Genomic DNA, 23780 nt, shown 5'->3' on the forward strand with positions numbered 1-23780 from the left:
TGCTGATAAGAAAGGAATCCCCGTTAACTTGAATTAACTCTTCCCACCACCACTTCAGCCCTGGACGAAGAGGGCCATCCCCCCGTCACCCCCAGATGGGTGCGAGCTCCTCTGCTCCCCTAGGTCATGGAGGTGGCTGCATTCACCCCAAAACCACAGGCCAAAAGGGTCTGGTGCCGGCAGAGGGGGTAGGGAGCAAGGTGGGAGAGGGATGAGGCCAATGGGGGCTGGGGGAGACTTGCTTCTGCCTTGCACAGAAGACACGGGAGAGAAGAAAGAGCCAAAGTCATCAAAGCAGGAGGAGAGAGAAATCACGTGGAGGGGACGCAGTGCCCTGGGTGCAGCTCGCAGGGCTCTGTGGGGAGATGTACTGGGGCAGCAAAGGGTGCTCCTTGCTGAGTGTGCTCTGGGGCCATGCTAAAGGTTTATTCTCCCCTCTGCGGCAGCCTTGGAGTTGGAGGCTGACCCTTTGCTCCGTGGGGATGGTGTGGTCATCGCCCTGTGGGTGCAGGCATTGCAACGGGAGACGTCTTCTCCTACCCCCTTGGCTATAGAGGGGAAGGGCTGGGCTTGGAAGCTCTCAGCACAGCTGTGGAAATCACACTGCCCTGAGCTCCCCCAGCTCTCAGCAGCTTCGCTCCCACCAGGGCATCCCCCTGCCACAGTGCCCAGGCAGCCCACGGGCCCACGGATATGGTGACCACCAGCTGCTCCAAGGAGCCAGAGGTCCCCATCGACGTCAGAGGACCCCCCTGGGTGATTTTTATCATTTTACTTTATTTGCGTTAAGATAAACCGCGCCTTTGTCTGTACAATTTCTCCTTAAATACTTGGCAACCCTTAAAAATAAAAATCAAACCAAAAAGAAAAAAAAAGAGAGGAACAGTGCAGGCTACAATATCAAAACAGTACAATGCTTGTGAATAAATAACCCCTGGGCAGCTCGGGGACTCGGCTGTTCAGATTGCACGGGGCTGGCAACTGCAGCCCTCCTGGGTCCTCAACACCCCTTCCCCTGATGGCAGGACCAGCAGCTCCCCCCAGCTCCTAGTTGACCGTCTCAGCTATGGTGTTGCTGTCGTTTTTGGTGGTTTTGCAGCAGAAGTACTGGTTCCAGATCTGCAGGAAGGCTGTCCGGAACTTCTTGATCCTGAAAGCGTAAACGATGGGGTTCATGGCCGAGTTGCCGTGGGTGAGGAAGATGGCGATGTAGGTGAGGATGTGCGGCGTCTCGCAGGATGGGCAGAACAAGGTGATGCAGTTGAGGACATGCAGAGGGAGCCAGCTGAGAGCAAAGAGGAAGAGGACCAGTGCTAAGGACTTGGCGATCTTCAGCTCCTTCCCGTAATACTTCTGGGGGTCGTTGGAGCTGGAGGAGACCTTCTTGTTGAGCTGCTTGCGGATGAGGTTGAAGACTTCCAGGTAGATGAGCAGCATCAGCAGCAGGGGAGGCAGGACCCAGACAAAGAAGTTGAAGTACACCATGTACTCCATGCTGATGACCGTCTCGAACTGGCACTTGATGACAAACTCCGAGTGACTGGCGTTCAGCTCGTGAGTCCTCCTCATCTTGTTCAGGTTGTTCCAGCCAAACATCGGGGTGAGTCCCACCAGGAAGGAGACTATCCAGCAGCAAGCAATGGCCACTGCTGCCCTCCGGGGTGTCACCACGCTCTTGTACCTGTGGAGGAGACAACAACCAGAGGGAAGAATTAAACACAAGTGGGAGGTTTGGCCTGGGGGTTAACACTCTCCGTGGAGCCCCGCGCTGCCTCCCAACACCTTCCCCAGCCCCAGGGATGGGCAGAAACCTCCGGGGTGGTGCTGGAGCTCCTGGCATTGCTGAGAAGCCAGGAAGTGCATTAGCAACCTGGCGTATGCCCGAGTGTTCACTCGACAGGAAGCCACCCCCATAACTAAGGGGGGAGGGGTCCCCTCACTCCGGCAGCCCACCTCACACCCGAGCACCCACACCCACAGCAGTGGGTGGCCTTTCCCTCCTGCTGTATGCTTTCTCCCTGCCAGGCCGATTCCCTCTGTGCCAGGGGAGGAAATCGCCAGCAAAAGCTTCCCCAGAGACCTGCTGGGTGGAGGAAACATCCAGCGGTGCTAATGGTCCCCTGGGGATGCTCCTGGGCACAGCCTGTTTCATTTCCTAATGTGTTGGCCCCATCGACAAACCCCTCTTTCCTAATGGGCTGGTGCCAAGAGATGGAGGCAGGAGGCGAGCAGAGCCCCGGCTGGGCTCGGTGCCCTCCCCACTGCCGTGGCCATCGCACTGGGGCTGGTCGCAGCTCTCCAGAGCTTTCCAAGCGAGAAGCGGAGCCTGCTAGATTGATTTCCCCCCTGGCCCTCAGATGAAAGCTTCTCATCAGAGGCCAGGTGGATTCGCAGCCCAAGTGTTATTACTTTCCACCGGAGGGGATTGAACCAGGAATGTTTTTTTTTTTTTCTGGCTGTTTGTTGGGTTTTGCAGTGATGCTGGTGTTAACCTGGCCATGGGGATTGCTTGGAGGTGGCTGGGGAACCTGGAGCCCTGTCCTGGTGCTCAGAGCTCCCTGCTGTTTGTCTTTAACCTTTAGCTGAGGTGGAAAAATAGAGCATTTGGGAGCTTTTTAAGAAATCTGCCAAGGACCCAAACCCACTCATTCTGCCTCAAAGATCTCGTCTCAAGACCCATCTCATGGGCAGGGTGTCAGGGTGGGAGCAGGATGGAGAGGGGACATCAGTCCCCAGGAGCACGGAGGGTCCGGAGCCGCCTGCCCCCAGTGGCTTTCCCAAATGACCCCCTCTGGTCTGTGAAACAATTCCCAGCATCTCAGAGGCAGGCAGGTCCCATGGGAAGGAGGTGGCAAGGCAGGCTGCTGTTTCCTCTGAGAGCCGGAGGGTGATTTATTCCTTGTGGGGAGGAGAGAGGGCAGGAGACCCTGAGAAAGCCAACGGGGCAGGGAGAGCTGGGGCACCGGGGGCCCAAGGGGTGGTGGGAGAATGCCAGCACTGTGGGATGAGAGAGGGGAAAGAGGGGACCCATGGGAGCAGCAGGTGGCAGGAAGATGGGGAGGTCCCCATAGGGAGGTGTGCTGGTCTCACATCACCCACATTTGGGGGTTTCGAGGGGCTTCCACTAATTTTGCTGAGGTCCTGGGTGCTCCACTCCCCCGGAGCTGGGTCGAGACAAGGCTGTAGGGTGGCAGTGATGCCCCTGTTGTCCCCAGGCACCCTCCTGGAGCTTGGAGCCAGTACCCAGGCATGGAGCTACTCCTGGAGCACTGACCCCATCTTCCCGTGCCCACACATCTGGGTCTGGGGAGCAGAGGGAACAGAGGGAGCACTGAGAGCCCAGTTTTAGCCATGAGCTGGATCAGGGGACGCAGAGTTCATGCTTGCAGCTGGAGCAGAGAGGATGGGGAATGGCTGCAGGGGGCCAGCACGGACGGTCCCGGCCCCCCGCAGCTCCAGCACATGGTGTGCTGTTGCAGATGGCTATCAGGACAGCTGCGGAGGTCGCGCAGACCTCAGGTCACAGGGTGCGTGCAAGCCCGTGTAGTGCAGAGGGTGTAGCACACGCTCAGCAGAGCAGCTGCCCCACAAGCTGCCGGTTGCTTGTCCACCTCCCCATGTCAGTGCATGTCCCACCGTCCTCCCTGCACCTCCATCTATCCTCCCTGCACCTCCATCCATCCTCGCTGCACCTCCATCCGTCTTCACTGCGCATCCATCCCTCTTTAACGCACATCCATTCATCCTCAAGGCACCTCCACCCGTCCTTGCTGCACCTCCATTTGTCCTCGCTGTGCCTGCAGTCCTCCCCAGCGCACACCCATCCTGCTCCCTGCTGCATACCCAGCTCTGTGCCGTGCTGCACACCCAGCCCGCCTCGCTGCACGTCCCTGGCCCCACACACACGATGGTCCGAACGTCTGGACCTCGCCTGCCTACTCCTCGCCCTGCTTACGCGTGGCACTGCAGAAGCAGCCACCAAGAGCAAAACCTCTCTGGTGCATCCCCCTGCACATGTGCCAATGTCATCACTGTCACCGGGGCTGAACCCCAAATCAGCAAACCCGTAGAAATCAGCAACATTTGGAGCTGGGGCTTTTGTTGCCTTCGCTCATTCAAGCAACAAGCCGAGGGCGGTGATGTCCGCCAAGCAGAGCACTCTGCAGAGAAATGAGCTGGGGGCTCAGGGTGCCCATGCCGCCCGTCAGCCTGCACAGGAATGATAAAATCTATAAAATGACTCCAAGTTCCTCCTCCATACACCCCATAGGGTCTGGCCATGGGGATCCCATGGGGCTCAGCCACTTTGAAGGCTGCAAACCCTACTGAAAAGAAGGGAAATGCAAGATCCTGCCCATTGCTTGACCCTGCTGCACAGAGTGATTTGTGGGGGCACAAACAGTAGAGGGGCCACGAGCAAGCCCTGCTGCTCCCATCTTTCTGCTTTGATCATGCCATCAAGAAAATGCCTTTCTCATTTACCTCATTTTGTATTAATGTGATAGAGATGGAATTCGGAATGGGTCTGGGAGGCAGAAGTACTAGTAAATGCTGATAATGGCTTACAATTAATAAATTATATTATTATCATTGTCATTGGAACAGTTGCTACCATCATTACAATTTTATTGCTACTATTACTTTTATTAACAGCTGTGCCTAAAACATCCAAGATAATGGTCACTACCATCATCATACAATTTTGGTTTATTTCCTTCATCTGTGGGGTTTTGAGCCTGGCCATAATTGCCAGTTTTCCGCCTGCCCTCCCTCACTGGCAGCCACTGTGCCATCCCTTCCCCACGGCGATGGGCATCACCCCAAGCACTCCTGGACACACTGCCAAGGCCAGGAGAAAGGAATGTGGAGAGAGACCACAGTGGTTGTCTGTCCTTACTGATATCCCAGTGAACTGGGATGGGCAGGAGCTTCGGTTTTGTGCGGAACAAGGATGTCTGTGAGGGTTTGGAAAATAATACAGAGAGCCAAAATATCAATTATTGATAAGGTGCTGTCTGCATCCCCGGAGGAAGCACAACAAGTGACAGGTGGAGGCAGAAAAATTAGTCTGACTGGTCTGAAAATTGGTCTGATTGAGCTGGAGCAGACTCCTCCGGGAAGAGCCATTGCCCCATGCTGGTGTGCTGCAGGAGGTGCTGCAGGCAAGCTCTTGAGCTCTCTGGCAGTGGGTGGCCCCATGGCCCTCTAACAGCTTTCAGGACACATCCAAAAAATGCATGAGGAGTGGTGAATTTGTTGCTCTCCTATCAATTTGACTTCTGTCCTGGGGACTGTCCCTCAGGATAGAGAGGAGGGCCTGTTTCCAAGACCTCTAACCCACAGGTCAATCCAAATCTAGCACTGAGGAAACATCTCCTCTTGGCTTGATTGAAAAAGGTTCAGAGTCCATGTCTGGTTTGAGTAATCTATTTTCTCAGTATTTCTCTGAATACCTTTTACACCAGAAAATACTTGCAGTTGCCCAGCCAGCCCTGAGATGCATCTTTGCTGGTCCTTGCTCTGCTAGGGTTTATTGCAGTGCAGTTCCTGAGGAATTAATTCACTAATGAAGGCAGGCCATTGCTAACGAAATGAAGCTGGAGCCAAAGTAGTAGGAGGAATGGAGACCAAGCTGACATGAAGATCATCTGTATTATGATTGCAGCACAGAAAAGCAGCCAGAGCATGTCCTGATCTAATTGAAAATCTCTAGATAAAACCTCCTCGTATCTTTGCTTCAAATCTCTGTGTCCTGGAGGCTGCTGGATGGGAAGATATTGGGTGTTCGAAGCTGCTCAGAAATGTGATGCTCAGAAATACAAGCTGAGAAATGCAAAGCAGCGTACAGCAAGGGGCAATCTCAGCTCAGGGCTGGATACGGAGGTGCAAGGTGGGAAGTGCTGCTGAAGGGACATTGTGTGCCAGAGGGACATGGTGACAGCTCCTTCGTCAATTCTAAACCTGGACATGAGAAGTCATTCCTTCTTTTGCCTCTTTTCTTGACTATTTTCCTTCTTCTCTTTAGGGAAGCCCTCTTTTGGGCTTCATTTATATTAAAAACCTTAAATTCAAGATCTTGAAGCTTATCAAGTATTTGAAAGTATACTAAAATGTCTAAAAAAAGTCATCTGGCATTGGCAAAAACATCTCTTAGCACCCCTTGCATCGCTTGAGTGCATCTCCCATCTGTTCACATCCCCCTTTTGCGATGGCTGGGAGCTTTGTGGCTCTTCAGGATCAGCACCAGCTGCTCAGTTCTTCCTGTTCCCAACAGCAGCTATCCAATGACCACAGCAAGCGAACTCGAGAGCCCTTGTTGTTTGCAAACATGGCTGGAGCTGCTGGATGAGGTGTAACAGGCTCCCCCTCCCACCACAAATGTATCTCACACCCTCCTGCGTCATCCCTGCAATGCTGGGGATGGAGGTGACAGGTGGCACTGACACAACCGGAGAGGTAAAGTGAGAAAACATCTCGCAGGCAGAGGGGTACCAACACCGTTTCAGCCCATTGCTCTCGTGGTCTGTCACTTCTAGTTCTCCACCTTGGAAGAAACGGGGATTTGTGATGTCTGGTGGCCGTGTGGATGGTGGCCTTGGGAGGGATGGATGTCAGCCAACATCAGCCGAAGCTGGTAGCTAGATGGAGCTTTCCATGACAGTCTGTTCCTACAAGCACTCCAAAAGGGGGAGACTGGTCCTATCACCATTTCCTTGGAGTTACTTGGGAGATTGTCCCGATCCCAAACTCCCAGACCCGTTGCTTGTTTGATGCCAGCTGGCATCTAAAGATCTACAACCTCCAAAGCCCATGGAGAGTCTCTCAGGGGAGCCCAAAGAGTGTGTCCTGCAGACAGGACATTGGTGCTAGGCGGTCATGGAGCCCCTGTCCTGCACCAAAATGGCCCAGCAGCCCCCATAAGCTTGGGATTTACGATGTCCTACCACAGAGCTGCTTTGTAGTGCTCCTAAGGGACCAGGAGGACCCAGGGCGCCCTGTGCACCGTCCCCCCTCCCCAGCATGGCTGGTTGGCTGCTCCTCTGAAATTCAATCGGGGGGAGAAACATGAGAAGTGCCAGCAGGCCCCTGGGACAAGAGGGAACAGCAGGACGTGGTGGGAGAGGACAGGCCAGGTGCCTGCGGCAAGGCAGCTTCCAGCGAGCTGGCCTCAGGCTCCTTGTGTGACCCTGGAGAAGTGATTGAAAGGAACCGAGGAGGAAAATCCCAGCCTGGCACCGAGCCCGCGTTTGTTTGCTGAGGGTGAGCGTGAGTGCAGCTGGAGGGGGCGGCCGGGCAAGCACCAGGCCGCGCTCGCTGCCGGTGGCGTTTTGCTGGGGCTGCGGCCAGGTCCCATGCAGACGGGGCTACATCCCCAAAATCTCTACCTGGAACCTCTCTGGCACCCCTCAAGAAGCCACAGCCCAGGCCAGGGCTGCCCTGCTCCCACCACCACCAGCTGCCCCAGTCTGCAGCACGCGCTGGGACAGCCCAGTGGGAGAAGGGGCAGCAAAGGCCTGGAGCTCGGCGCCGCCGTGTGCTGAAGGAAGAGGCACAAAGCAGGGGCCTGTGAGGTGCTGGGTCCCTCCCCACTGCTGCAGGACCCCTTGTGGTGTCGCCATGGCCACTGTGGCTGGAGCATGGCCTGGGACCAAGCCTTGAGACCCCGAAGGACCTTGTCTCCGTACAGTGTCCTTCCCACCTGGCACCAGCTCCACAAGCAGCTGGCGCCTTTCTAGCCCTACAGCTCAGCCCACACACGGAGTTACAGCAGCTCAGCACCCCGGGCTCAGCACCACCAACCTTCTTGTTTGAGGACCTCTGCTCCCAAAATGCTTTGGTTTCCTCTGCTGCAGCAGGAGGAGATGGCTCTACACCGCAAGGCTTCTTAATGCAAACCTGGCCCAAAGCCACCATAAGCGAGGCAGAAAGCATGTGCACAGAGATTTATAAAGCTGTAAGTGAGATGTGTGCCTCTCAGTGAGGTTCCTCCTGGGCCAGTGCATGCCTGGGGCTTGGTTTTGCCATGATAAAATGGCAGCTCTCTCTGTAGGAATTACTCTGCAGCGTGTCTGCAAAGTGCAGGCCGCTACAGCCAGGCAAAGCAGCTAGTGAGCCCGCCAAATGTTTCTAACCACTTTTAATAGCCAGTAATTATTTAATGGATAAAGGCGAGGGTGATTATGAGGCTTATGAGAACAAATCCATCCTGCCAAAATTGACTGGTCCCTGCACACCCAGACGTGATATCCCCAGGGCTTTGGTGAGTGCTTCGCTCGGTGGTGGGCGAAGCTGGAGCTGGCCACAGCTCTGGCAAGTGAAGAGGAGGTGATAGAAGAAGGAGATTTTGTGCTCTGAGCTTTGTACGAGCAGGTTGTGTGTGGGAAGCTGGACCTTGCAGCCCTCCTGGACCCAGACAAGGCCTGGGGAGATGCCTCTGCCTTGGTCTGGGTTCAGCCAGGCCCAACACCTCTCCTGGGCCCTTGGAGGCAGACCTGGGATGCCTGAGGGCTGCAGGGGGATGTGGGCACATCCAAAAGCAGCCTTAGGGACAGAAAAAGCCCCACAAGAAGCAGATGAAATAAGGTGGAAAACGGCTTTTATGGGCTACAATGCCTGGAAATGGGAAACGATGTTTCTACAAGGCATCCAGGATGTGCCAGGGGTTTGTCACCTCGGTTTTGTGGTGCAGAACCTGAGGGTACACCAGGGATTTCCATCCAGCTGATGGCTCCAGGTGAGGAAAGAGGTGTCCCCCCAGCCCCAGCAGTCCAAGTCCTGGACCCAGAGGCTGGACACAGCCCACCGCCTCTACCGCTCTCCTGAAGCCATCAGCCCTGGTGTAGCCAAGCCCCTGAGCACATATCCCAGCTTGAGCCTGGCATCTCCAGTGGGAATGCATCACCCCCAGCCTCCTGAGGCTGATAAGGGCTCACATTCTGGTACCCATAGCCATGCTCCACAGCAGCCACCAGGTTTCTGAGGCTAAACCTACCACTTTTCAGGTTTCACCTCAAGAAATGAGTTCAGCCTTCACCTGCCAAGCCAAAAGGCCTTGTATGATCATATCTCCAGTCCCTGGCATGTTAGGAGCAGCCACAACATCACACTGCCCCGGATGAGTTCATTGCCAAGCAATCACAGCCCCCTGCCACCAGTCCCGGCAGAGAAGGAGCTGGCTGGCTTTCCTCAGCCTGCTTTGCTTGGGATGTCTGCGCCAGCGAACTCCCTGGGCTCTGGCAATGAATCACAGCCTGTTCTGGGGAACAAACCACAGGCTTCCAGTAACTGCAGAGGTTCTTGCAGATCCCTTGCCAGTTGTGCTCAGCTCAGAGGAAGGATGCAAGCAACCTCTGTGGTGGCTCCACCATGGACAGATGGTTCCTGCTGGGACCAGGAGCTGCAGGGGGAAGCGGGACCCTGGGAGGGCTGGAGGTCACAGGGGAGGAGGATGGAAAGCATGGTGACCTTGCACACATCCTTCTCCTCCAGGCTCTGCCTCGGGCATGAGAGATGTTGCTGTTGTCCAAAGAAGGCAAAGGAGTGTGTTGTCCGCTGCCACGCAGCGAGAAAGGCAATTTTTCTCAGATCCTTCAACAGCATCTTTCACCCAAGCAGCAAATATAAATCCTTCCTGCACATAAAGTTAATTTTGCTTTCAAACTGGGCTTCGTTTATAGCCTGTGGTTGGATCCTGATGAATTCAAGTACTCTCTCGCTGCATAAGCAACAATTCTTGGTAAGGAGAGCTCAGCTGCTGCTCAGCCCCCTCATCCTAAATATATGCAGGCTGGGGCCAAGCAAGGAGCTGGGGATGCCCAGGGCATCCAATGCCTGATGGAAATGGTGGCTTAAACTGTGCCCCAGAGGGCGACCGTGACACCAACCAGTGCCCCCAAGGGTGCTGAGTGCCCATGCTTTGGTGGCCATGCTCTGGAAGTGTCACCTCACTGCTTTGTGACCATCCTGGGGGTGCACACGCTGTCGCCGGTGATGGGGTACAAGGAGCACTGAGCCACAGATTTGCTGCCTGCTTCCTTCTGGGGAAAGAGGCAGGATTTGGCCTCCTGCAGCCAAGCCCTGGGACTCCCTCCCAGCTCCGCCATGTGTGGTCACAGCCCTCAGTGGTGTTCCTGGATCGCCGGCTTCTCCCTCCAGGACCTGGAGGTAGTTAGGAGGGAAATGATTTAACGCCACTGGCAACAGCTTCAAAATCATGAAACGAGCCGCAGGATCTCAGAACTGGGGGAAAAAAATGTAATGTTCTTGTCTTTTGGCTCCTGGTTTCAGGCAGCAGCATTTTTTGAACATTTCTTTGCAATGCAAAGCATGAGAAGCACTACTTTAGAAAAAAAAAAAAAAAAAAAAGGAAAGAAGCAGAAGTTGAGAATCTTCTATTATATCAAGACTGTGGGAATTAGGGCACAGAGGAACAGCCCAGTCCCTGAGAGATAGGGGTGAACTTATGAGGGATGATTACATTGGCTGATGGACAGTGTGATGAGCATGATGGACTGGCTTTCAACATGTCCTACATGCAGCAAAGTCACCAGATGTTTTTAGTGTCTGAAGAGGTTTGCCATCAAAAAGTGAAATTTGATGTGCAAATGTCTCCTTGGAAGGGGGAACGGGTCTGGGACCCGTATCTCATCATGATGTATCTCATCGTGATGAGATACATCATGCATGCGGAACAACCCACCTCCAGCAGAAGACAATTTCTGCAGAGCAGGAAGGTTTCGGGACGAGTCACCCAAAGCCCATGTGCACCCCTTTCAGGGTGCTGCTGTCTCTCACCCGAGGATGGGAGCCTCAGGTCCTCCATCCTCACCACTCTGGGCCATCATGAATGGATCCAGCCACTACGAGGGCTTCTACACATCAGCCCTGCCCCTGCTGCAGCAATTAGCTGGGCACTCATTACCCAGCCTGGGCTAGGAGCTGTGTGGTTGGAGAAGTCAGAGCATCCTTGTAACACAAGGAAAAGGGGATAAAAGGCAGCTCTGGCTCTTTTCAGTGTAAATCCAGGATCAAGGCAGTGTTTTTTCAATTGAATTTATGTATTGCACTTGAATTTTTCTATGCATTACATATATTTCTTCTTTATCCAAAAGAGCCCCTTTGAAATGGGGACTCTGAAAGTCAGCCCCCAAAAATGAAGAAGGGAGGGGAAAGAGGGAAGGGAGAAGAAGGAAGGCAGCTCCAAAACATGCTCAAAATGCCAAATCTGTCAAATGCGGGCTCCATGAGAAGCTGAAACAAGATGGCAAATATAAAATGCCTGGTGTGATCAGGCTCTGAGAGCCTCCGTGGCTCTTACCCCAGCCCACAAAGTGCTGTGGCTTGCTAGGAGGAAGGCGCCAGCTGAGGAAGAGCTTGGTACCGCCTGCATGACACCAGGGCAGGTGCCACCGTCCTTCCCTGCATGTCACCGTCACCCTCTGTGAATGCTCCAAGTCAAAGGACAAGTTGGTGTCTGACCGGGTGAGTCTGGAAAGAACCAAGAGCCGTTAAAAGGAAGGAGCGGGACAGAGATCCCAATTGGGGAGGAGATAAGAGGGGTCTTGAGACCTGCTGTTGGGCAGGATTTTGCGCTCTTCTCCCTGGGTGAAGGGGAGGCAGGAAACCTGCGATAGCATCTCCCATGGAGAGGCATTCACCCAGCCACGAGGCACAGCTGAGGTGGGTCTTTATCTCTCAGCTGCAGAAGGACACTTCAGAAAAGGAGATATCCTAAATTACAGCTGGAACAAGAGATTAGTATCGGCTGTCTTTTAATTTCTTGTTTTCGCACTTCTGCTTGCTGACCCAACTCCTGATTTTTGCAGTCAACAACCAAACTCTTTGGTTTCTTAGGCTACAACTTGTTATTGCTGTCCGGGATCCTCACAGCACAATTTGTCGCTGCAAAGGGAACATTTCCCTTCGTGCACTTCGCCTAGTTCAAAGATTAATACAACCAAGGCTGAAAAATTGGCTGGAAGTTTGCAAAGCAGGGGAGGTTGTTTTCTCCACCCAATGTCTAAATGAGAATTAGGAGAGCCGATGAGATCTACCGCTTCTAAGCCTCAGAGGACACAGTAACCCCAAACAACCAGTTCAGCGTCTTCTGTACAGTGCAGATTTCCCCTGCCTAAAAGCTCCATTTCAAATACCAAAAGCAGTCAGATTAATTAATCCTTTTTTTTTCTTGCTGACGAGTTGGCTATATGTGATTTCAATTAATGAAAACTGTCTCCGAGATGCCATTTTGCGCTATAGCTAACTTCTAACTTCAGTCCAAATGCAACTTGCCACAAATCATGGGTATAACCTGTGTATTTCACCCCTCCACAACATCAGGGAAACAGGAGAGGGGAGGAAAGGACTACATATGTGTTAAGCCATAAGGTTATTTATGTAGAGATGAATCTGTCCCATGCAGATCTATCTATCTTGACCAGCCAAATGAAATGCCAAATTGAAATTGAAGGCTCCAGTTAACACCACAATCAAATGTTCCCTCACCGCAGAGAATTGATTTTTCACCAAGAAAACAAACAAAAAGTTCAAGTGCAAAGCAAATCTGAACTCTATTATTTAAATCCTGTTTCCTTCAGATTTAAACAATGATTTATTCTCTTGGAAGAAAACCGATTGACCTTGCTGCCTGGAAGGAAACAGCTCGGTATTTCCATCAGGAGGGCAGAGAGAAAGAACTGAGACCCGAGACCAGGAACTGCAGCAAAATGCATCAGCTGGACATAAATTACACTCTGTGCATCTTCCTAATTACCCTGGCAATTAAATCCAGGCAAGGAGCAGTGGGCAGATGCAGCCTGGGTCTGCCCAGGCAGCCTGGCTGGTGCAGGGCACGGACTTAAAGAACTCATGGGCCAGGCAGCATCCAGCTCTCCCCGTGCACAAGGACCACCGTGAAGCCTGCAAGGGACCCGGCATCCCCTCTTCTTGGTGCTCAAGGATCAGTGCACGGTCTGTGCAAGAGGCTTCCCAGGCTGCTGGCGACAGAGGTGCTTTGCTGGGGCTGGACCAGCAGCGATTAGGGCAGGGGATGGCCCTACGAGGACGGAGCATCCGCACTGCCGAGGCTGCGAGCCTCGTGGGAACAGGTGCTGGTCTCCGTTAAAGTTAACCCACACGGGTGTCCGCCTGGCGCTGCACAGCCTTTGCCTCGTCCATCTGGACGCAGGCTGTGCCATCAGCTCTCTCACAGTCCTGACCGCTCAGTGTCACAGGCACACAGAGCCACTTGCACGGAAATAAACCTGTCATTTCTGCATGCTACAGGGTTTAAGTCACCGAGTGTTGTTACCAATGCAGAAAAGAAAGAGAAATAATTCAGTCTGTAAGCCTGTGCTAATTATGGCTGTGTCTGAGGCAGCATGCCTCAGCATCAGCCTCTTCGTGCTTTCGGAGAGTCTGTAGCATCACTCCCTCTGCGAACAGATGGGGAAACTGAGTCGCAGAGGGGGGCTCTGGCATGCCAAGTGAAGCAAGATGAACCGAGCTGAATGAGAAAGCATCCCTGGTGCCAGGAGCTGGCACTTCCCTCATTCAAAGGAGGCCAAGAGAAATCATCCTGGTCTCTGGATGCAGGATGGGGAATGGCCCAGGGAAGGTGAGTAGGCAGCCCTGCCCCAGTGTCCTCAGCCTTCCTGGCCCTCCTTTGATGGAAAGGTCTTATTGTCACCGGGGTTGTGGACCAGGGGATGTCACCTCCCTGCCCCTGTGTCCCTGCATTCCTGTTCAGGCATCACTGGTACCCAGGGCTCTGCACACACGGGCACCGCAGTCGGTCTCAGGGATAGCACAGCCGGAGGCTGGAGAGGAAGACAAGGGAACAGTGCTTGGGGCCTAACCCCCTTCCTTTTTGTGAACAGGTTCTCATTAGAACAAAAACCCAACCAGACCAACCAGCACTGCTCCAGGCTCAGTGCCGGGGTCAGAGCCCATGCAGGAACCAGGCAGGGACGGGATGGGGGAGGATGGAAAAGGCAGCGAGAGACGGGACAAGGACACAAGCAGGAGCCGCTGGGTCCCATCAGGCTCTGTGCAGTGAAAGGAAACCCAGACACCACAAAACTTCCCAGCATCTGATCTTGCTCTGCCCTGCCCGGTGTCCCCAAATCCAGTCCTTCCTCCGCAGTTTGCCCCCCATCACCAATATGGCCCTGCTTCTGTTTTTTGGAAGGAGAAGCCCACCGCTGTCGGGTTGTTTTATGCTCCTGCTGATGGTGACACTCTCTTGGTGACTGTCATCACCAACGACATCTCCTCAGCCCCAGACCTTCCCGTTTGGCTGCCCCCAGGTTGGGAAGTGCTTGGGCAGGCTGCGGCAGGGCTGGGCACTGGTGCAGCAGGAGATGCTCAGCTCATTGCTATTCTGCAGGGCTCCCTGCTGGCTCTGGGACTTTTTTGTGCCCATCTTAGAGAGCATCAATTGCTCTTTCTTCCGTCTGGGCGTCCTGTGCGAGAGCCACACGCCTGCCCCGGCAGCTGGGTGTCTGTGCTGCCAACAGAGCCATGCTGGCTCTTTTGACAGGGTTAAGCTCATCCTAGCACCACGAAGGGCAAGGGAAGCAATGCTCTGGTGCACCCTGGGGTGTAAGAGGAGCTGAGGGTGGCCCAGCTGATGGTGACCCCACAGCACACGGCCGACCGGAGCACGGCAGATACCACACGCAGGTGCCAGGGGCTGGGCGATGACCCAGACCAGCCCGTGGCTCTGGGGCCGGTGGCTGGGGAGGAGGCTGGTGCCAGCCTGGTGGCAGAGCGGTGCCCGAGCCCACCTGCACGCCTGGCGCCCACCCCGTGAGTCACGGGGCTCTGCTTTACCCCCTGCACGGAGCCAAGGTGGGACTATATCTATAAAACCAGGTGACGATGGCACCTCCCACTGCTGCAGTCGAATTCTTCCTTCTCAGGGGTGGGAGAAGACCCAGGACCCCATCAGAAGACTCCCACGTGTCTGGAGCTGGCTCCAGCGCCAGGTGGCCGCACTGACGGCGCACGCCAGGGTGAGCTGGTCCCTGACTCACTTCTGACACACTGCCTGCAGGGCCGGGCTGGGCTGGCGGGCACCCGGCCGGCTGAATCAGCAGCTTGGGCTTTGGCAGAGTCTCCTTCTGTAGAGTTTCACTTGTCTTATTTGCCCCAGCTCTGTGGGGTCCTTGGAAAGCGCTGGACACCAAGCCCCAGTGTGCGTCATCATCGCCTCCACCAACCCAGCACCCTTGGAAACATCCGAGTCGCTCCAGGAAAGGGAAAGCCATCTCCAAAGCGTGTGGTGGGGCTGTTGGAAGTGTGACAGAGACCATCTGGACGTTCCCAGCGTTTTCGGGGCTCTGCTGCTCTACCACAGGTCTGAGGGACCCATCATACTACAGACCTCTCTCACCTCCAGGGCTGGACCTCCCCGTACTCAGAGCAGACATCTCTGCCCACCCCACCGAGCCCAGGAGCTCCACACCTTTGGTTCAGTGGGCAGTCTGTATAGCCATGGGATGAAGAAACTCAAGCATACTGAGCCCCTGCTGGCTAACATCCCCACCCGCCCGCTTCACAGAGCAGCTCCTCTGGGGTTGTTGGTACCCAACGTGCCGAATCAGTGCTGTGGTGATGGCAGAGCCGTGCTGGATCTCCACATCTCCACCTGGTCTGGTGGCTGTGCTCCCTGCAGGATGAACTCACGGGTGGGAGCCACCTTGCTGAGGACATTGTCCCCATGGATATGTCTCGGCCCCTTTTGACTCTCTCGGCGTGGAGATGCTCCTACATTTAGGAATGAACCATGGCTTTTGGCAGTCAGCTCCAGGCTTTTCAGACCAGAGACCTGCAGCCCAAAGGACCGTGGATAACCCTTGTTTCACCACCTTACCCCTGCACTGATCACCATGGCATGGGCTGGGGCCATGGCGAAACCTAGCTGCTGGGTGTCCTGGGGACAGCTGAGACACGAGACCAGCTGGTGCAGGGCATGAGCAGAAAGGCCAGGTCACCCTGACATATCTCAGCTTCCACAACCACCCAACCCTGCTGTGCCCTGGCCTCTGTCCCTGCCTGCTGAGGTCACCCTGAGCAGCTGAGGTCACCCTGAGCAAGCCATGGCACTGCTCCGTGCCTCAGTTTCCCTGCCTGTAAATGTACTGTTGCCCTTGCTGGGAACATGCCTTCAGATTTACTGGTGATGCATTGTCAAGGGTCTATGTTCTAACCTCAGAATTACTGAAAATCAGAAAGAAAATAACGAAAACCTTCCCAGAGTGTGATTTTGGTGTGTAGGTGGTGAACACCAGCAGGGAGCTGCTTGTTGTTCATCTCCCTGCAGAACGATGCTGCAGAGGGAAGCTCTGCCCAGGAGACAGATGTTGGCTCCAGCTATCGGGGTCAGGGCGAAACAATCCCCTGGGCAGCTTACCCAGCACGGGGCCTGCATCTGGCCCTGTTCAGAGGCTGGGATGAGATGGGGTGCTGCTGTCCCGTGTGCCCATCCAGGGTCTCCAACAGCCACACACTTCCCCTTGCCCTTTTAGTCCAAAAGGTTTGGGAATAACCCTTCATATCAGCAAACCCAGAGCATCCCTGTTCTTCCCCCCTCCCCTCTGCACTGCTGAGTATGGAGCATCCCACGGCTGGACCCTTGCCATGTTCCGAGGAGGGGACGTCCAAAAACCCAAGCTTTTTTACCCCAAAATCTGAGGATCTGGGAACACTGCTTGCAGCCCAGGTTGCTCCCCTCTGGCCAGCACCGCAGCGTCTGTGGCTTTTTCGAGTGACCTGATTTTGGGGCTGTCAGCAGGCGTCTCGTGGTGCCGCTGCAGCAGCTGCGCGTGCTCCCTGCGAGCCTTATCCAGACGTCCCCTCGCCGAGGGAAGATCTGCGACTTAGCCTGCGCTTGGCTGAAAGTTACTCTGCAGATCACAGAGCCGTGCTGCGCACTGGCTCACCCGGCTGTTCGCAGGATCTAAGGCTGATATAACCCGATGGGAAATCCCTGCCCATTTCAGCTGTACAAGGGTCAGGCTCCGGGTCCAGGACTCGCACGGCCCATCCGTGCCTTCGGGTGTAAGCAGAACTCTTGGTGCGAGACATCTGCTCTGATTTAGCACCCACATGCTTAGCTGCTCGGGGGAGGGGGCTGGAAAGTACAGCTCGGGAACAGCCCCAGGTCTCCAGCAGCCCCTCCCAGGCTGTGTTTTCTGCCTTTTCTCCTCCACCCTTGGTTCTGATCTACCTGCTCCCTGCGCATGAAGCACGCTGCAGGTCACCCTCGTCTGCTAAAAATAAGCTTGGCAGAAGGCAGCAAGGGCAGAAACAAAATTGCTCAGAGAAAGAGGTGGCTGCAAAGATCTGCCAGTCCCCCAAACCTCTCTGGTTTAGGAAAATGGGAGTGTTTTCCTTAGAAATGCAGCCTGCTTTGTAAAGATGGATGGTGCCTTTTCGTTGACTAACAGCGTGAAAGAAACCTCGATGAACTCCCGGGCACGAGAGCCCCCCTGCAGCTCTCCAAGCTCCCGCTCCCGCTCTGAGTCACCTGGATGCTTTCGAAACCTTTCCTCCAAATTTAAAAATAAGCCTCAGATGAGCCACGGTTTGGTTTATTCACTTGCTTGGCTGGGCAGGATCACTCACCGTTGCCCTCGCATACCATCTGCTGCTTTGTCCAGGCTGGTTGGAGCCATCTCCGGTCACCCTTGCCTCCCTGGGGACACGTGGGACACATCACCTCGGTAGCAGATTGCCCTCAGATGAAGCATACATTCCTTTTTCTTAATTTCAATCCATTGCTCTGGACTGATAACCTTACAACAGTCTGAAATATTGCTTCTGAGGTTTGAAAACTCCCCTTTTCCACGGGCATCGTCTCCAGGGGAGCAGGTCCCGCAGGGACTGGGGCCACTGCACACCCCAGCCTGGTACGAAACCTCTCCATCTGCACCCTGGGCACGTCTGCTGCCTCCCGGAGCCCAAATATCCGGGGAGATTTCCCAGCATTAAGAGCTGGGAGCACTGCAAATATTTCCTGTGTTCCTTAGGTGCTGTGGTGCTCCCATTTCCTGGGAATTTGGGCCAAAGCAAGGTTCGATGCCTCCCTCGCCCCCTCTCCCACAGCAGCGGGGTGCCCCCAGCCGTCCTGCCAGGACCCCCCATGAACTCCCCGTGGGGTGAAGAAGGGAAAGCGGCTCGGCCACGCTCCCTGCTCCGCGCCCCAGCTGGCCGAGGGTGACAGCGCCTTCCCCAGCTTCCCTGTGACCCAGCCCCAGCTGGCCCCGCGCCTGTGGCTCTTGGCAGGCCCGGGGAGAAGGGGAAAGAGCGCTGCAATCCTGACACGAGCCGGCACTCAGGCAGGAGCCTGGAAAACGTAGGGTCAAGGGGGGGAAGCTTTGCACCGCCAGCTCCATCCAAAGGCTCGCGGGTTACCTGCAAGTCCTCCTCGCTTGCAGGAGCTGTGCTCCAGGCCCAGATGCTCCTGCTGTCCCTGAGCTGTTTTATCTCCTAGGGCTCAGGGCATTTCTGAAACAGTGCAGGGTGCCAGCACTGTCCCCAGAGCCACCCACAGACCCTGCTCCACCCTGGGCTCTCCCCGTGCTGTGTCCCAGCTTCCCATCTCTGCTCTTGCCTCTCATTTCCGAGCAATTTCCAGCCTGGTTTGATCTAATTTTCACAGCTCTGCAGCCTCACGCATGTGCTCAAAACCCACAGAAATGCACACGCAGCTTGCTCTGGCGGGATGTTCCTCGGGGTGCCCCAACACCCGGGTGTTGGGGTCTGGGCAAGAAGGGTGGTGGCCCCCCACGTGCAAGGGCTCTCTCTACGAGCAGATTTTCCCTGGTTTTCTCTTCCTGGCATGTGTTTCAAACCATTTGAGGAAAGAGCTGGTGGTCCAAGAGAAGCAGGAAGAGTAAGCCCCCGGATGGAACCAGGCTATGTCCCTGCCTCCAGCTTCCCTTGTCAAGGGGGCTGCGGTTCAGCACGTCCCAAGAGCTCCAGCTCCTCCTGCCCCAGCCCTCTCCAAAAAACCCCATGCAGAATCTCAGGGCAGAGCAGCGAACCCTGAACCAGCCTCAGAGCAGAGATGGGCGCCAAAGGAGCTCCATCCCCCTGCAGACATCCCTCCGGCACCGTCCCCTCCTGCATCCTGCCTCTGGCCACCGCCGCAGGGATGCCTGGGGCCGGTTCCTGCTGGACGCCCCCGGCCGGCTGCTTCCCCTCCCTTTGAACTCGTTTCATCTTCCCTGAGTGTGGCTGCGAGGGGAAAACATGGTCTGGGCCGGGGACCCCGCTGTGCCCGGCGAGGAGAGGCAGCACGCCGGGGGTGCTGCTTCACCGCCGGGAGGAGAGGAAGGATGCGAGAGGGGAGATGTGAGCTTTTCCGCCAGCATGAAGGCAGCGAGCCTATTTTAGGTGGTTTCCAGCTGTTTGGAAAGGCTCCTGTTGGGGCTGGGAGCTTGGGACCCTCTGCTCAACCTGAGCAATGCTTCTGCATCCCCGCGTAGTCGAGGAAAGGCACATTGGGGGATGCAGCCTACTCTGGACCCCAGCAGGCAGGAGGCGTGCTACCCAGGGGCTTGGGGCAGAGGCAGAGGGCTTGGTGGGATAACCCCAACCCCAACCACACTGGGGACACAGGGCACTGGGAGGGCACAGGCTGCTGGGAAAGGACCTCAAATCTGCCTCTGCTTTGCACGGATGACCCAAACTCCTCAGTGTTCCCGTGTCAATGGGAAGCGGGGCCACAGGAACAAGGAGGACTCCCGAAATGGAGCAGAAGCTCTGTGGGTGCTCAGGCATCACCCGCTGCCCCGTTACAAACGTCTCGGGGCACGATTTGCTCAAGACACAGCCACACCACCATCAGACACCCACCTCCAGGGCACCAAAGCTCCCCGGCCCCGCAGGGCTTGCTGTCTGCAGGGGGTGTGTGGGGAGCGGACAGGTCCATGTTTGCTGGATGAATGCACAACCCTTGTGGCTCCGGGGCCGGGTGTGTGTGGGTAGCCAGGAGCTGGAACCGGGCTGCGCTGCGCCGTGTTCCCCCTCCCTGCCAAGCTGCGCCTCCAGCCCCAGCTACCTAATTAAATAGAAAGCCCGGGAAGCCCAGCGGTGACTTTGCTTCTCCTTCAGACAACTCTCTGCAGCCAACAGCCCTGTTGTCTGCTCGCCCCACATGGCCAGTACGTGACGGGGACTCGGGAACCCTTGTGCTTCGCTTCAGGGCTCCCAGAATGCAAGCAGTACCCCCAGGGGACCCTGGAACGGTGACAGCACAAGGATGGGGAACAAGGATGGAGCAGGGCCACGTGGAGCCTCTTTGCCTGCTGCTCCCCATCGCTGCCAGCCACCTCTGCAAAACGCACGTGGGCACGGGGCAGGCGCAGCTCCTGCACTATGTCCCCTTGTCCTGCTTCCCCAATCGGTCCCCTCTGTGGGTACCTGGCCATGGAGCCCGAAATGTGAAGGTGGTGGGCTGAGAGGGAGCTCTGCTAGACAGCAGCTCACAGCAGCTCTCAGTGCCATCAAAATGTTTCAGTACCTTTTTTTTTTTTTTTTTTTTTTTAGCATCTAGCAAGAAGTTGGGAGAAATTTGGGCATTTCAGATTTGGGAAATATTCTTTAGCGACGTTTTCTGTCCTATTTGTCATTTCTAATATTTCACTGCTCTGCCTAGGGCACAAAATCACCTACACTAACTGTGTTTGCCAGCTGCCAGGAATTCGTGATAGGGACGAAAGGGAACATCCAGGGAAAAGTGAACAGGAGAGCTGGCGCAGCTGAACGCTTCTTGGCGAGGCCATGAAGTTATTCAATATTAAAGAAGGGTGGGAACCGTAGCAAAATCTCACTGTGCTGAGTGGTAGAGCACGAAACAGGCTGACAAAATACGGGGTTAATATTGCATGAGAAAAGCCTGCCCAAACTATACACAGTACAGAGGACTTTAACTTTGTGTTGCTCTCAGGAAAGTGCCTGGAGTCAGCGCAGAAATCTCCCCCAGAAGGCCCATTGCATGCTCAGAGGGAGTGAAGGAGGAAAGAAACTGTATTTGGTAGGAAAAAGAGACAGACGAGCTCGGCAGCGTTGCTATGTATAAACCCGCAGCCCTCCCACACCTGAACCTGTCCCCACCACGCAGGGGATGCAGAAGGACCAAAAAAACACCGAAAGCAGTGACAGGGTGCGAATCGCTTTGGTACGCCGTCGGGCTGAAGGATGAGGATTTTTCAGGCTGGGAAAAATCACACTTGGGGAGGAAGTCGGGAGCCGCCTGCGAAACTGCGTGTGGCGGGGAGGGGGTGAGCAGGGGCTGTGTTGTTATCCTGTTCCACCCCTCTGCATTACGCTCCTTTCCTGAGCAGCCTCTCTCAGCCCCAGATAGATGAAAAAAACAACAAAGCAACAGATCCTTGTGGACCCAGTGGATCTGAGCACTACGAGCGCTCCTGAGCAGCCAGTTGGTCCTGACGCAGTTGCCTCCTGCCCCAGAAAAGCAATTCCTGCCCTGGGAAGGGTCCCGCTCCCACTGGCAGCACCCAACACAAGGAGGTTTGGTCCCTTTCGGGGGGGTCTTTGTGTTTACACGGGGCTGTGCTCCACCGAGTGGCCCCGACGTGGCTGTCACATCCCGCCCAGCCCCCAGACACCAGTGGTCCCACCACGGCTCCCCAGCCGCGCACCGGAGGGCAGGGAGCTGGCCACAAAGCAGTTAAATATTCACTCCCGGAGCAACCGAGTTAAAACAAAGTGCGTCCCCCAGGTATTTGCTGTGGGCTCGGCTTTCGAGCAGATACAGGTGACGGGAAGGGGAAAGACACGCGGAGAGGAGTCATCTGTGGGGCAGCCCCACAGCCAGGGCTCACTGCTGAGAGGTGAGCCTGCCTGAAGTGACGTGCCGGGCTGTCACCACTGTCCCTGCAAGCCCCAGAGCCATGTCCCACAGGTCCCTGAGGTTGTCAGTGCCAGGGTCCTGGTCCCCACCTTGCCAGGAGAAACCTGGGCTGAGGACAGAGCTGTCGTCCCCCTGCTGCTCTCCTGGGCACCTCACAGGGTGGGACGCAGGGACCCCACAACCACCCCCAGCACCCCCGAAACAGAACAACCGGAGGCTGGGGGACCCCCCGGCCCAGCCCACCCCGATCACTGCTGCAGCCAAACCGACGCTGCTGCTTCTCGGAGAGCCTGGGGCATCCTCCCTGCCTCTGAACCTCGACAGGAGCCACCCTGGACCCGTTCCCAACGCGCTGTCCTACCTGACAGGGATCTTCACCCGCAGGTACCGATCCACGGCGATGGCCAGGAGCGCCAGGATGGAGCTCTCGGTGAGGATGAGGACGGGACAGGCCACCATGAGGCAGCTGTAAAACTCCGTCTGCGGTCCGATGTTGATGATGATGGCCAGGGGGATGACCAGAGCCCCCACGGCCACGTCAGCCACCGCCAGCGAGACGATGAAGCAGAAAGTGGCGTCCCGCAGCGCCTGGTTCATCTTCACAGCCCAGATGACCAGGATATTCCCCGGCACGGACACCAAGGCGATGAGGACTTCGATGGAGATGTAGGCAGCCTGGAAAGCCGAGACGGGGTGTGCCATGATGCTCCCGTCCCCTCCCGGCTCCTTCTGGGGTCCCTCGGTCACCTGCAAACGCAGAGGGAGGCGATCGGCGACTGGCATCCTCGGCGGCGCTGCGAGCCGGGACGGAGCCTGTGCGGCTGGGGGGGGGGGTTGGGGAGGGGGGGGAGGTGGGAAATGAAAGGGGAAAAAAAAAAACCAGCAAACAAAAAAACAAACAAACAAACCACAACCTCCGCTTGTGCCGGCCCCCGGGGCTCCGTCCCCCCCCTCCCCAACCCGGCCCCCGGGGCTCGTCCTTCCCCGGCCCTCCCCTAACCCACCCCCCCCGGCAGCCCGGGGCCGAGCCGAGCGGCCAGGGGGGAGCAGCGGGGGCTCGGCCGCCCCCTCGGGGCCGCCCCGGGGCCGTTTGCCAGAAGCGTGCGGCCGAAGCGACCCCCCCGGAGCCTCCGCTCGGCCCCGGCCCCGCCGCCTCCCGCTGCGCCCCGCAGCCGCCCCCCCCCGGGAGCTCCGCAGCCAGCCCCGGGGGCGGCTCCTCACCGTCTCCGGCGGCCTGGGGGGCTTCTTTTGGAGCTTCTCCCCGACCCCAGAGAGAGCGCAGAGGCGCTCAGCCGCCGGGCAGGGCGGGGGCCATGCTGGGGGCGGCGGGAGGGATGCTCGGAGCCGCCCGCCCCGCTCCGCCTCGGCTCCGGTGCCCGGCCCCGCTCGGCTCCCGGCCGGGACCGAGCATCACGGGGGGGCTCCCGAGGAGCTTTAAGGAGGGACCAAGCCGCTCTGGGGCCGCGGGGGCCGGGGGGGAGCGGCGGGGGAGGGGGGGGGAGAACGGGCTGGGAAGCGGAGCCCGGCTCCAAGCCGCCTCGGTCCCGCTCGCAGCTTCCAGAGCCGGGGGAGGCGCCGGAGCCGGAGCCGGAGGCGGGGAGGAGAAGCCGGAGCCGGCCCGGAGAGAGCCGGGAGCCGCCGGGCACCGGGCACGGGGCGGCCGCTGCCCCCCGGGCTCGGCCCCAGGACGGGACCGGGAGCCGCAGGGGGTGCCCGAGGTGCCCCCGGGCTCGCCCCAAAGCAGCGCTGGGGGGGCTCGGGGCTGAGCCCCAGAACACCCTCGGAGGGGCACCTATGGGTGCTGGGGGCTGCGCACCCTCCCGACTGGGGGAAGGGCAGCAGGCAAGCGAGCTGGGCTGGTTTATCAGAGTGCTGCAGGGACTGGGACCGGCTGGGA

General features: G+C 56.7%; 1 protein-coding gene across 2 annotated transcripts; it reads right to left on the reverse strand.

The window, feature by feature from the left end:
* Nucleotides 1-757: 757 nt before the first annotated feature.
* ADORA1 (adenosine A1 receptor) lies at nucleotides 758-23366 on the reverse strand. Of its 2 annotated transcripts, XM_083812578.1 has the most exons (3): nucleotides 23105-23366; nucleotides 22245-22630; nucleotides 758-1681 (listed from the first exon to the last, which is right to left on the reverse strand). In XM_083812578.1, exons 2-3 carry the CDS (start codon nucleotides 22583-22585, stop codon nucleotides 1048-1050), a joined length of 975 nt encoding a protein of 324 aa, XP_083668704.1. In that variant the 5' UTR covers nucleotides 22586-22630; nucleotides 23105-23366; the 3' UTR covers nucleotides 758-1047. The 2 variants fall into 2 exon arrangements, with proteins under 2 accessions (XP_083668704.1, XP_083668703.1); XM_083812577.1 differs by lacking the exon at nucleotides 23105-23366 and having other exon boundaries at nucleotides 22245-22830.
* Nucleotides 23367-23780: the final 414 nt, after the last annotated feature.

The sequence above is a fragment of the Anser anser genome (genome assembly GCF_964211835.1).
Source record: "Anser anser genome assembly, chromosome: 27".
NCBI lineage: Eukaryota > Metazoa > Chordata > Aves > Anseriformes > Anatidae > Anser > Anser anser.

Coding starts and splice junctions, on each gene's coding strand:
- ADORA1 (XM_083812577.1), bottom strand. CDS start 22,666: ATGCCAGTCGCCGATCGCCTCCCTCTGCGTTTGCAGGTGACCGAGGGA. Junction 1,682..22,244: donor CGGGTGAAGATCCCTGTCAG/GTAGGACAGCGC, acceptor TCTCCTCCACAG/GTACAAGAGCGTGGTGACAC.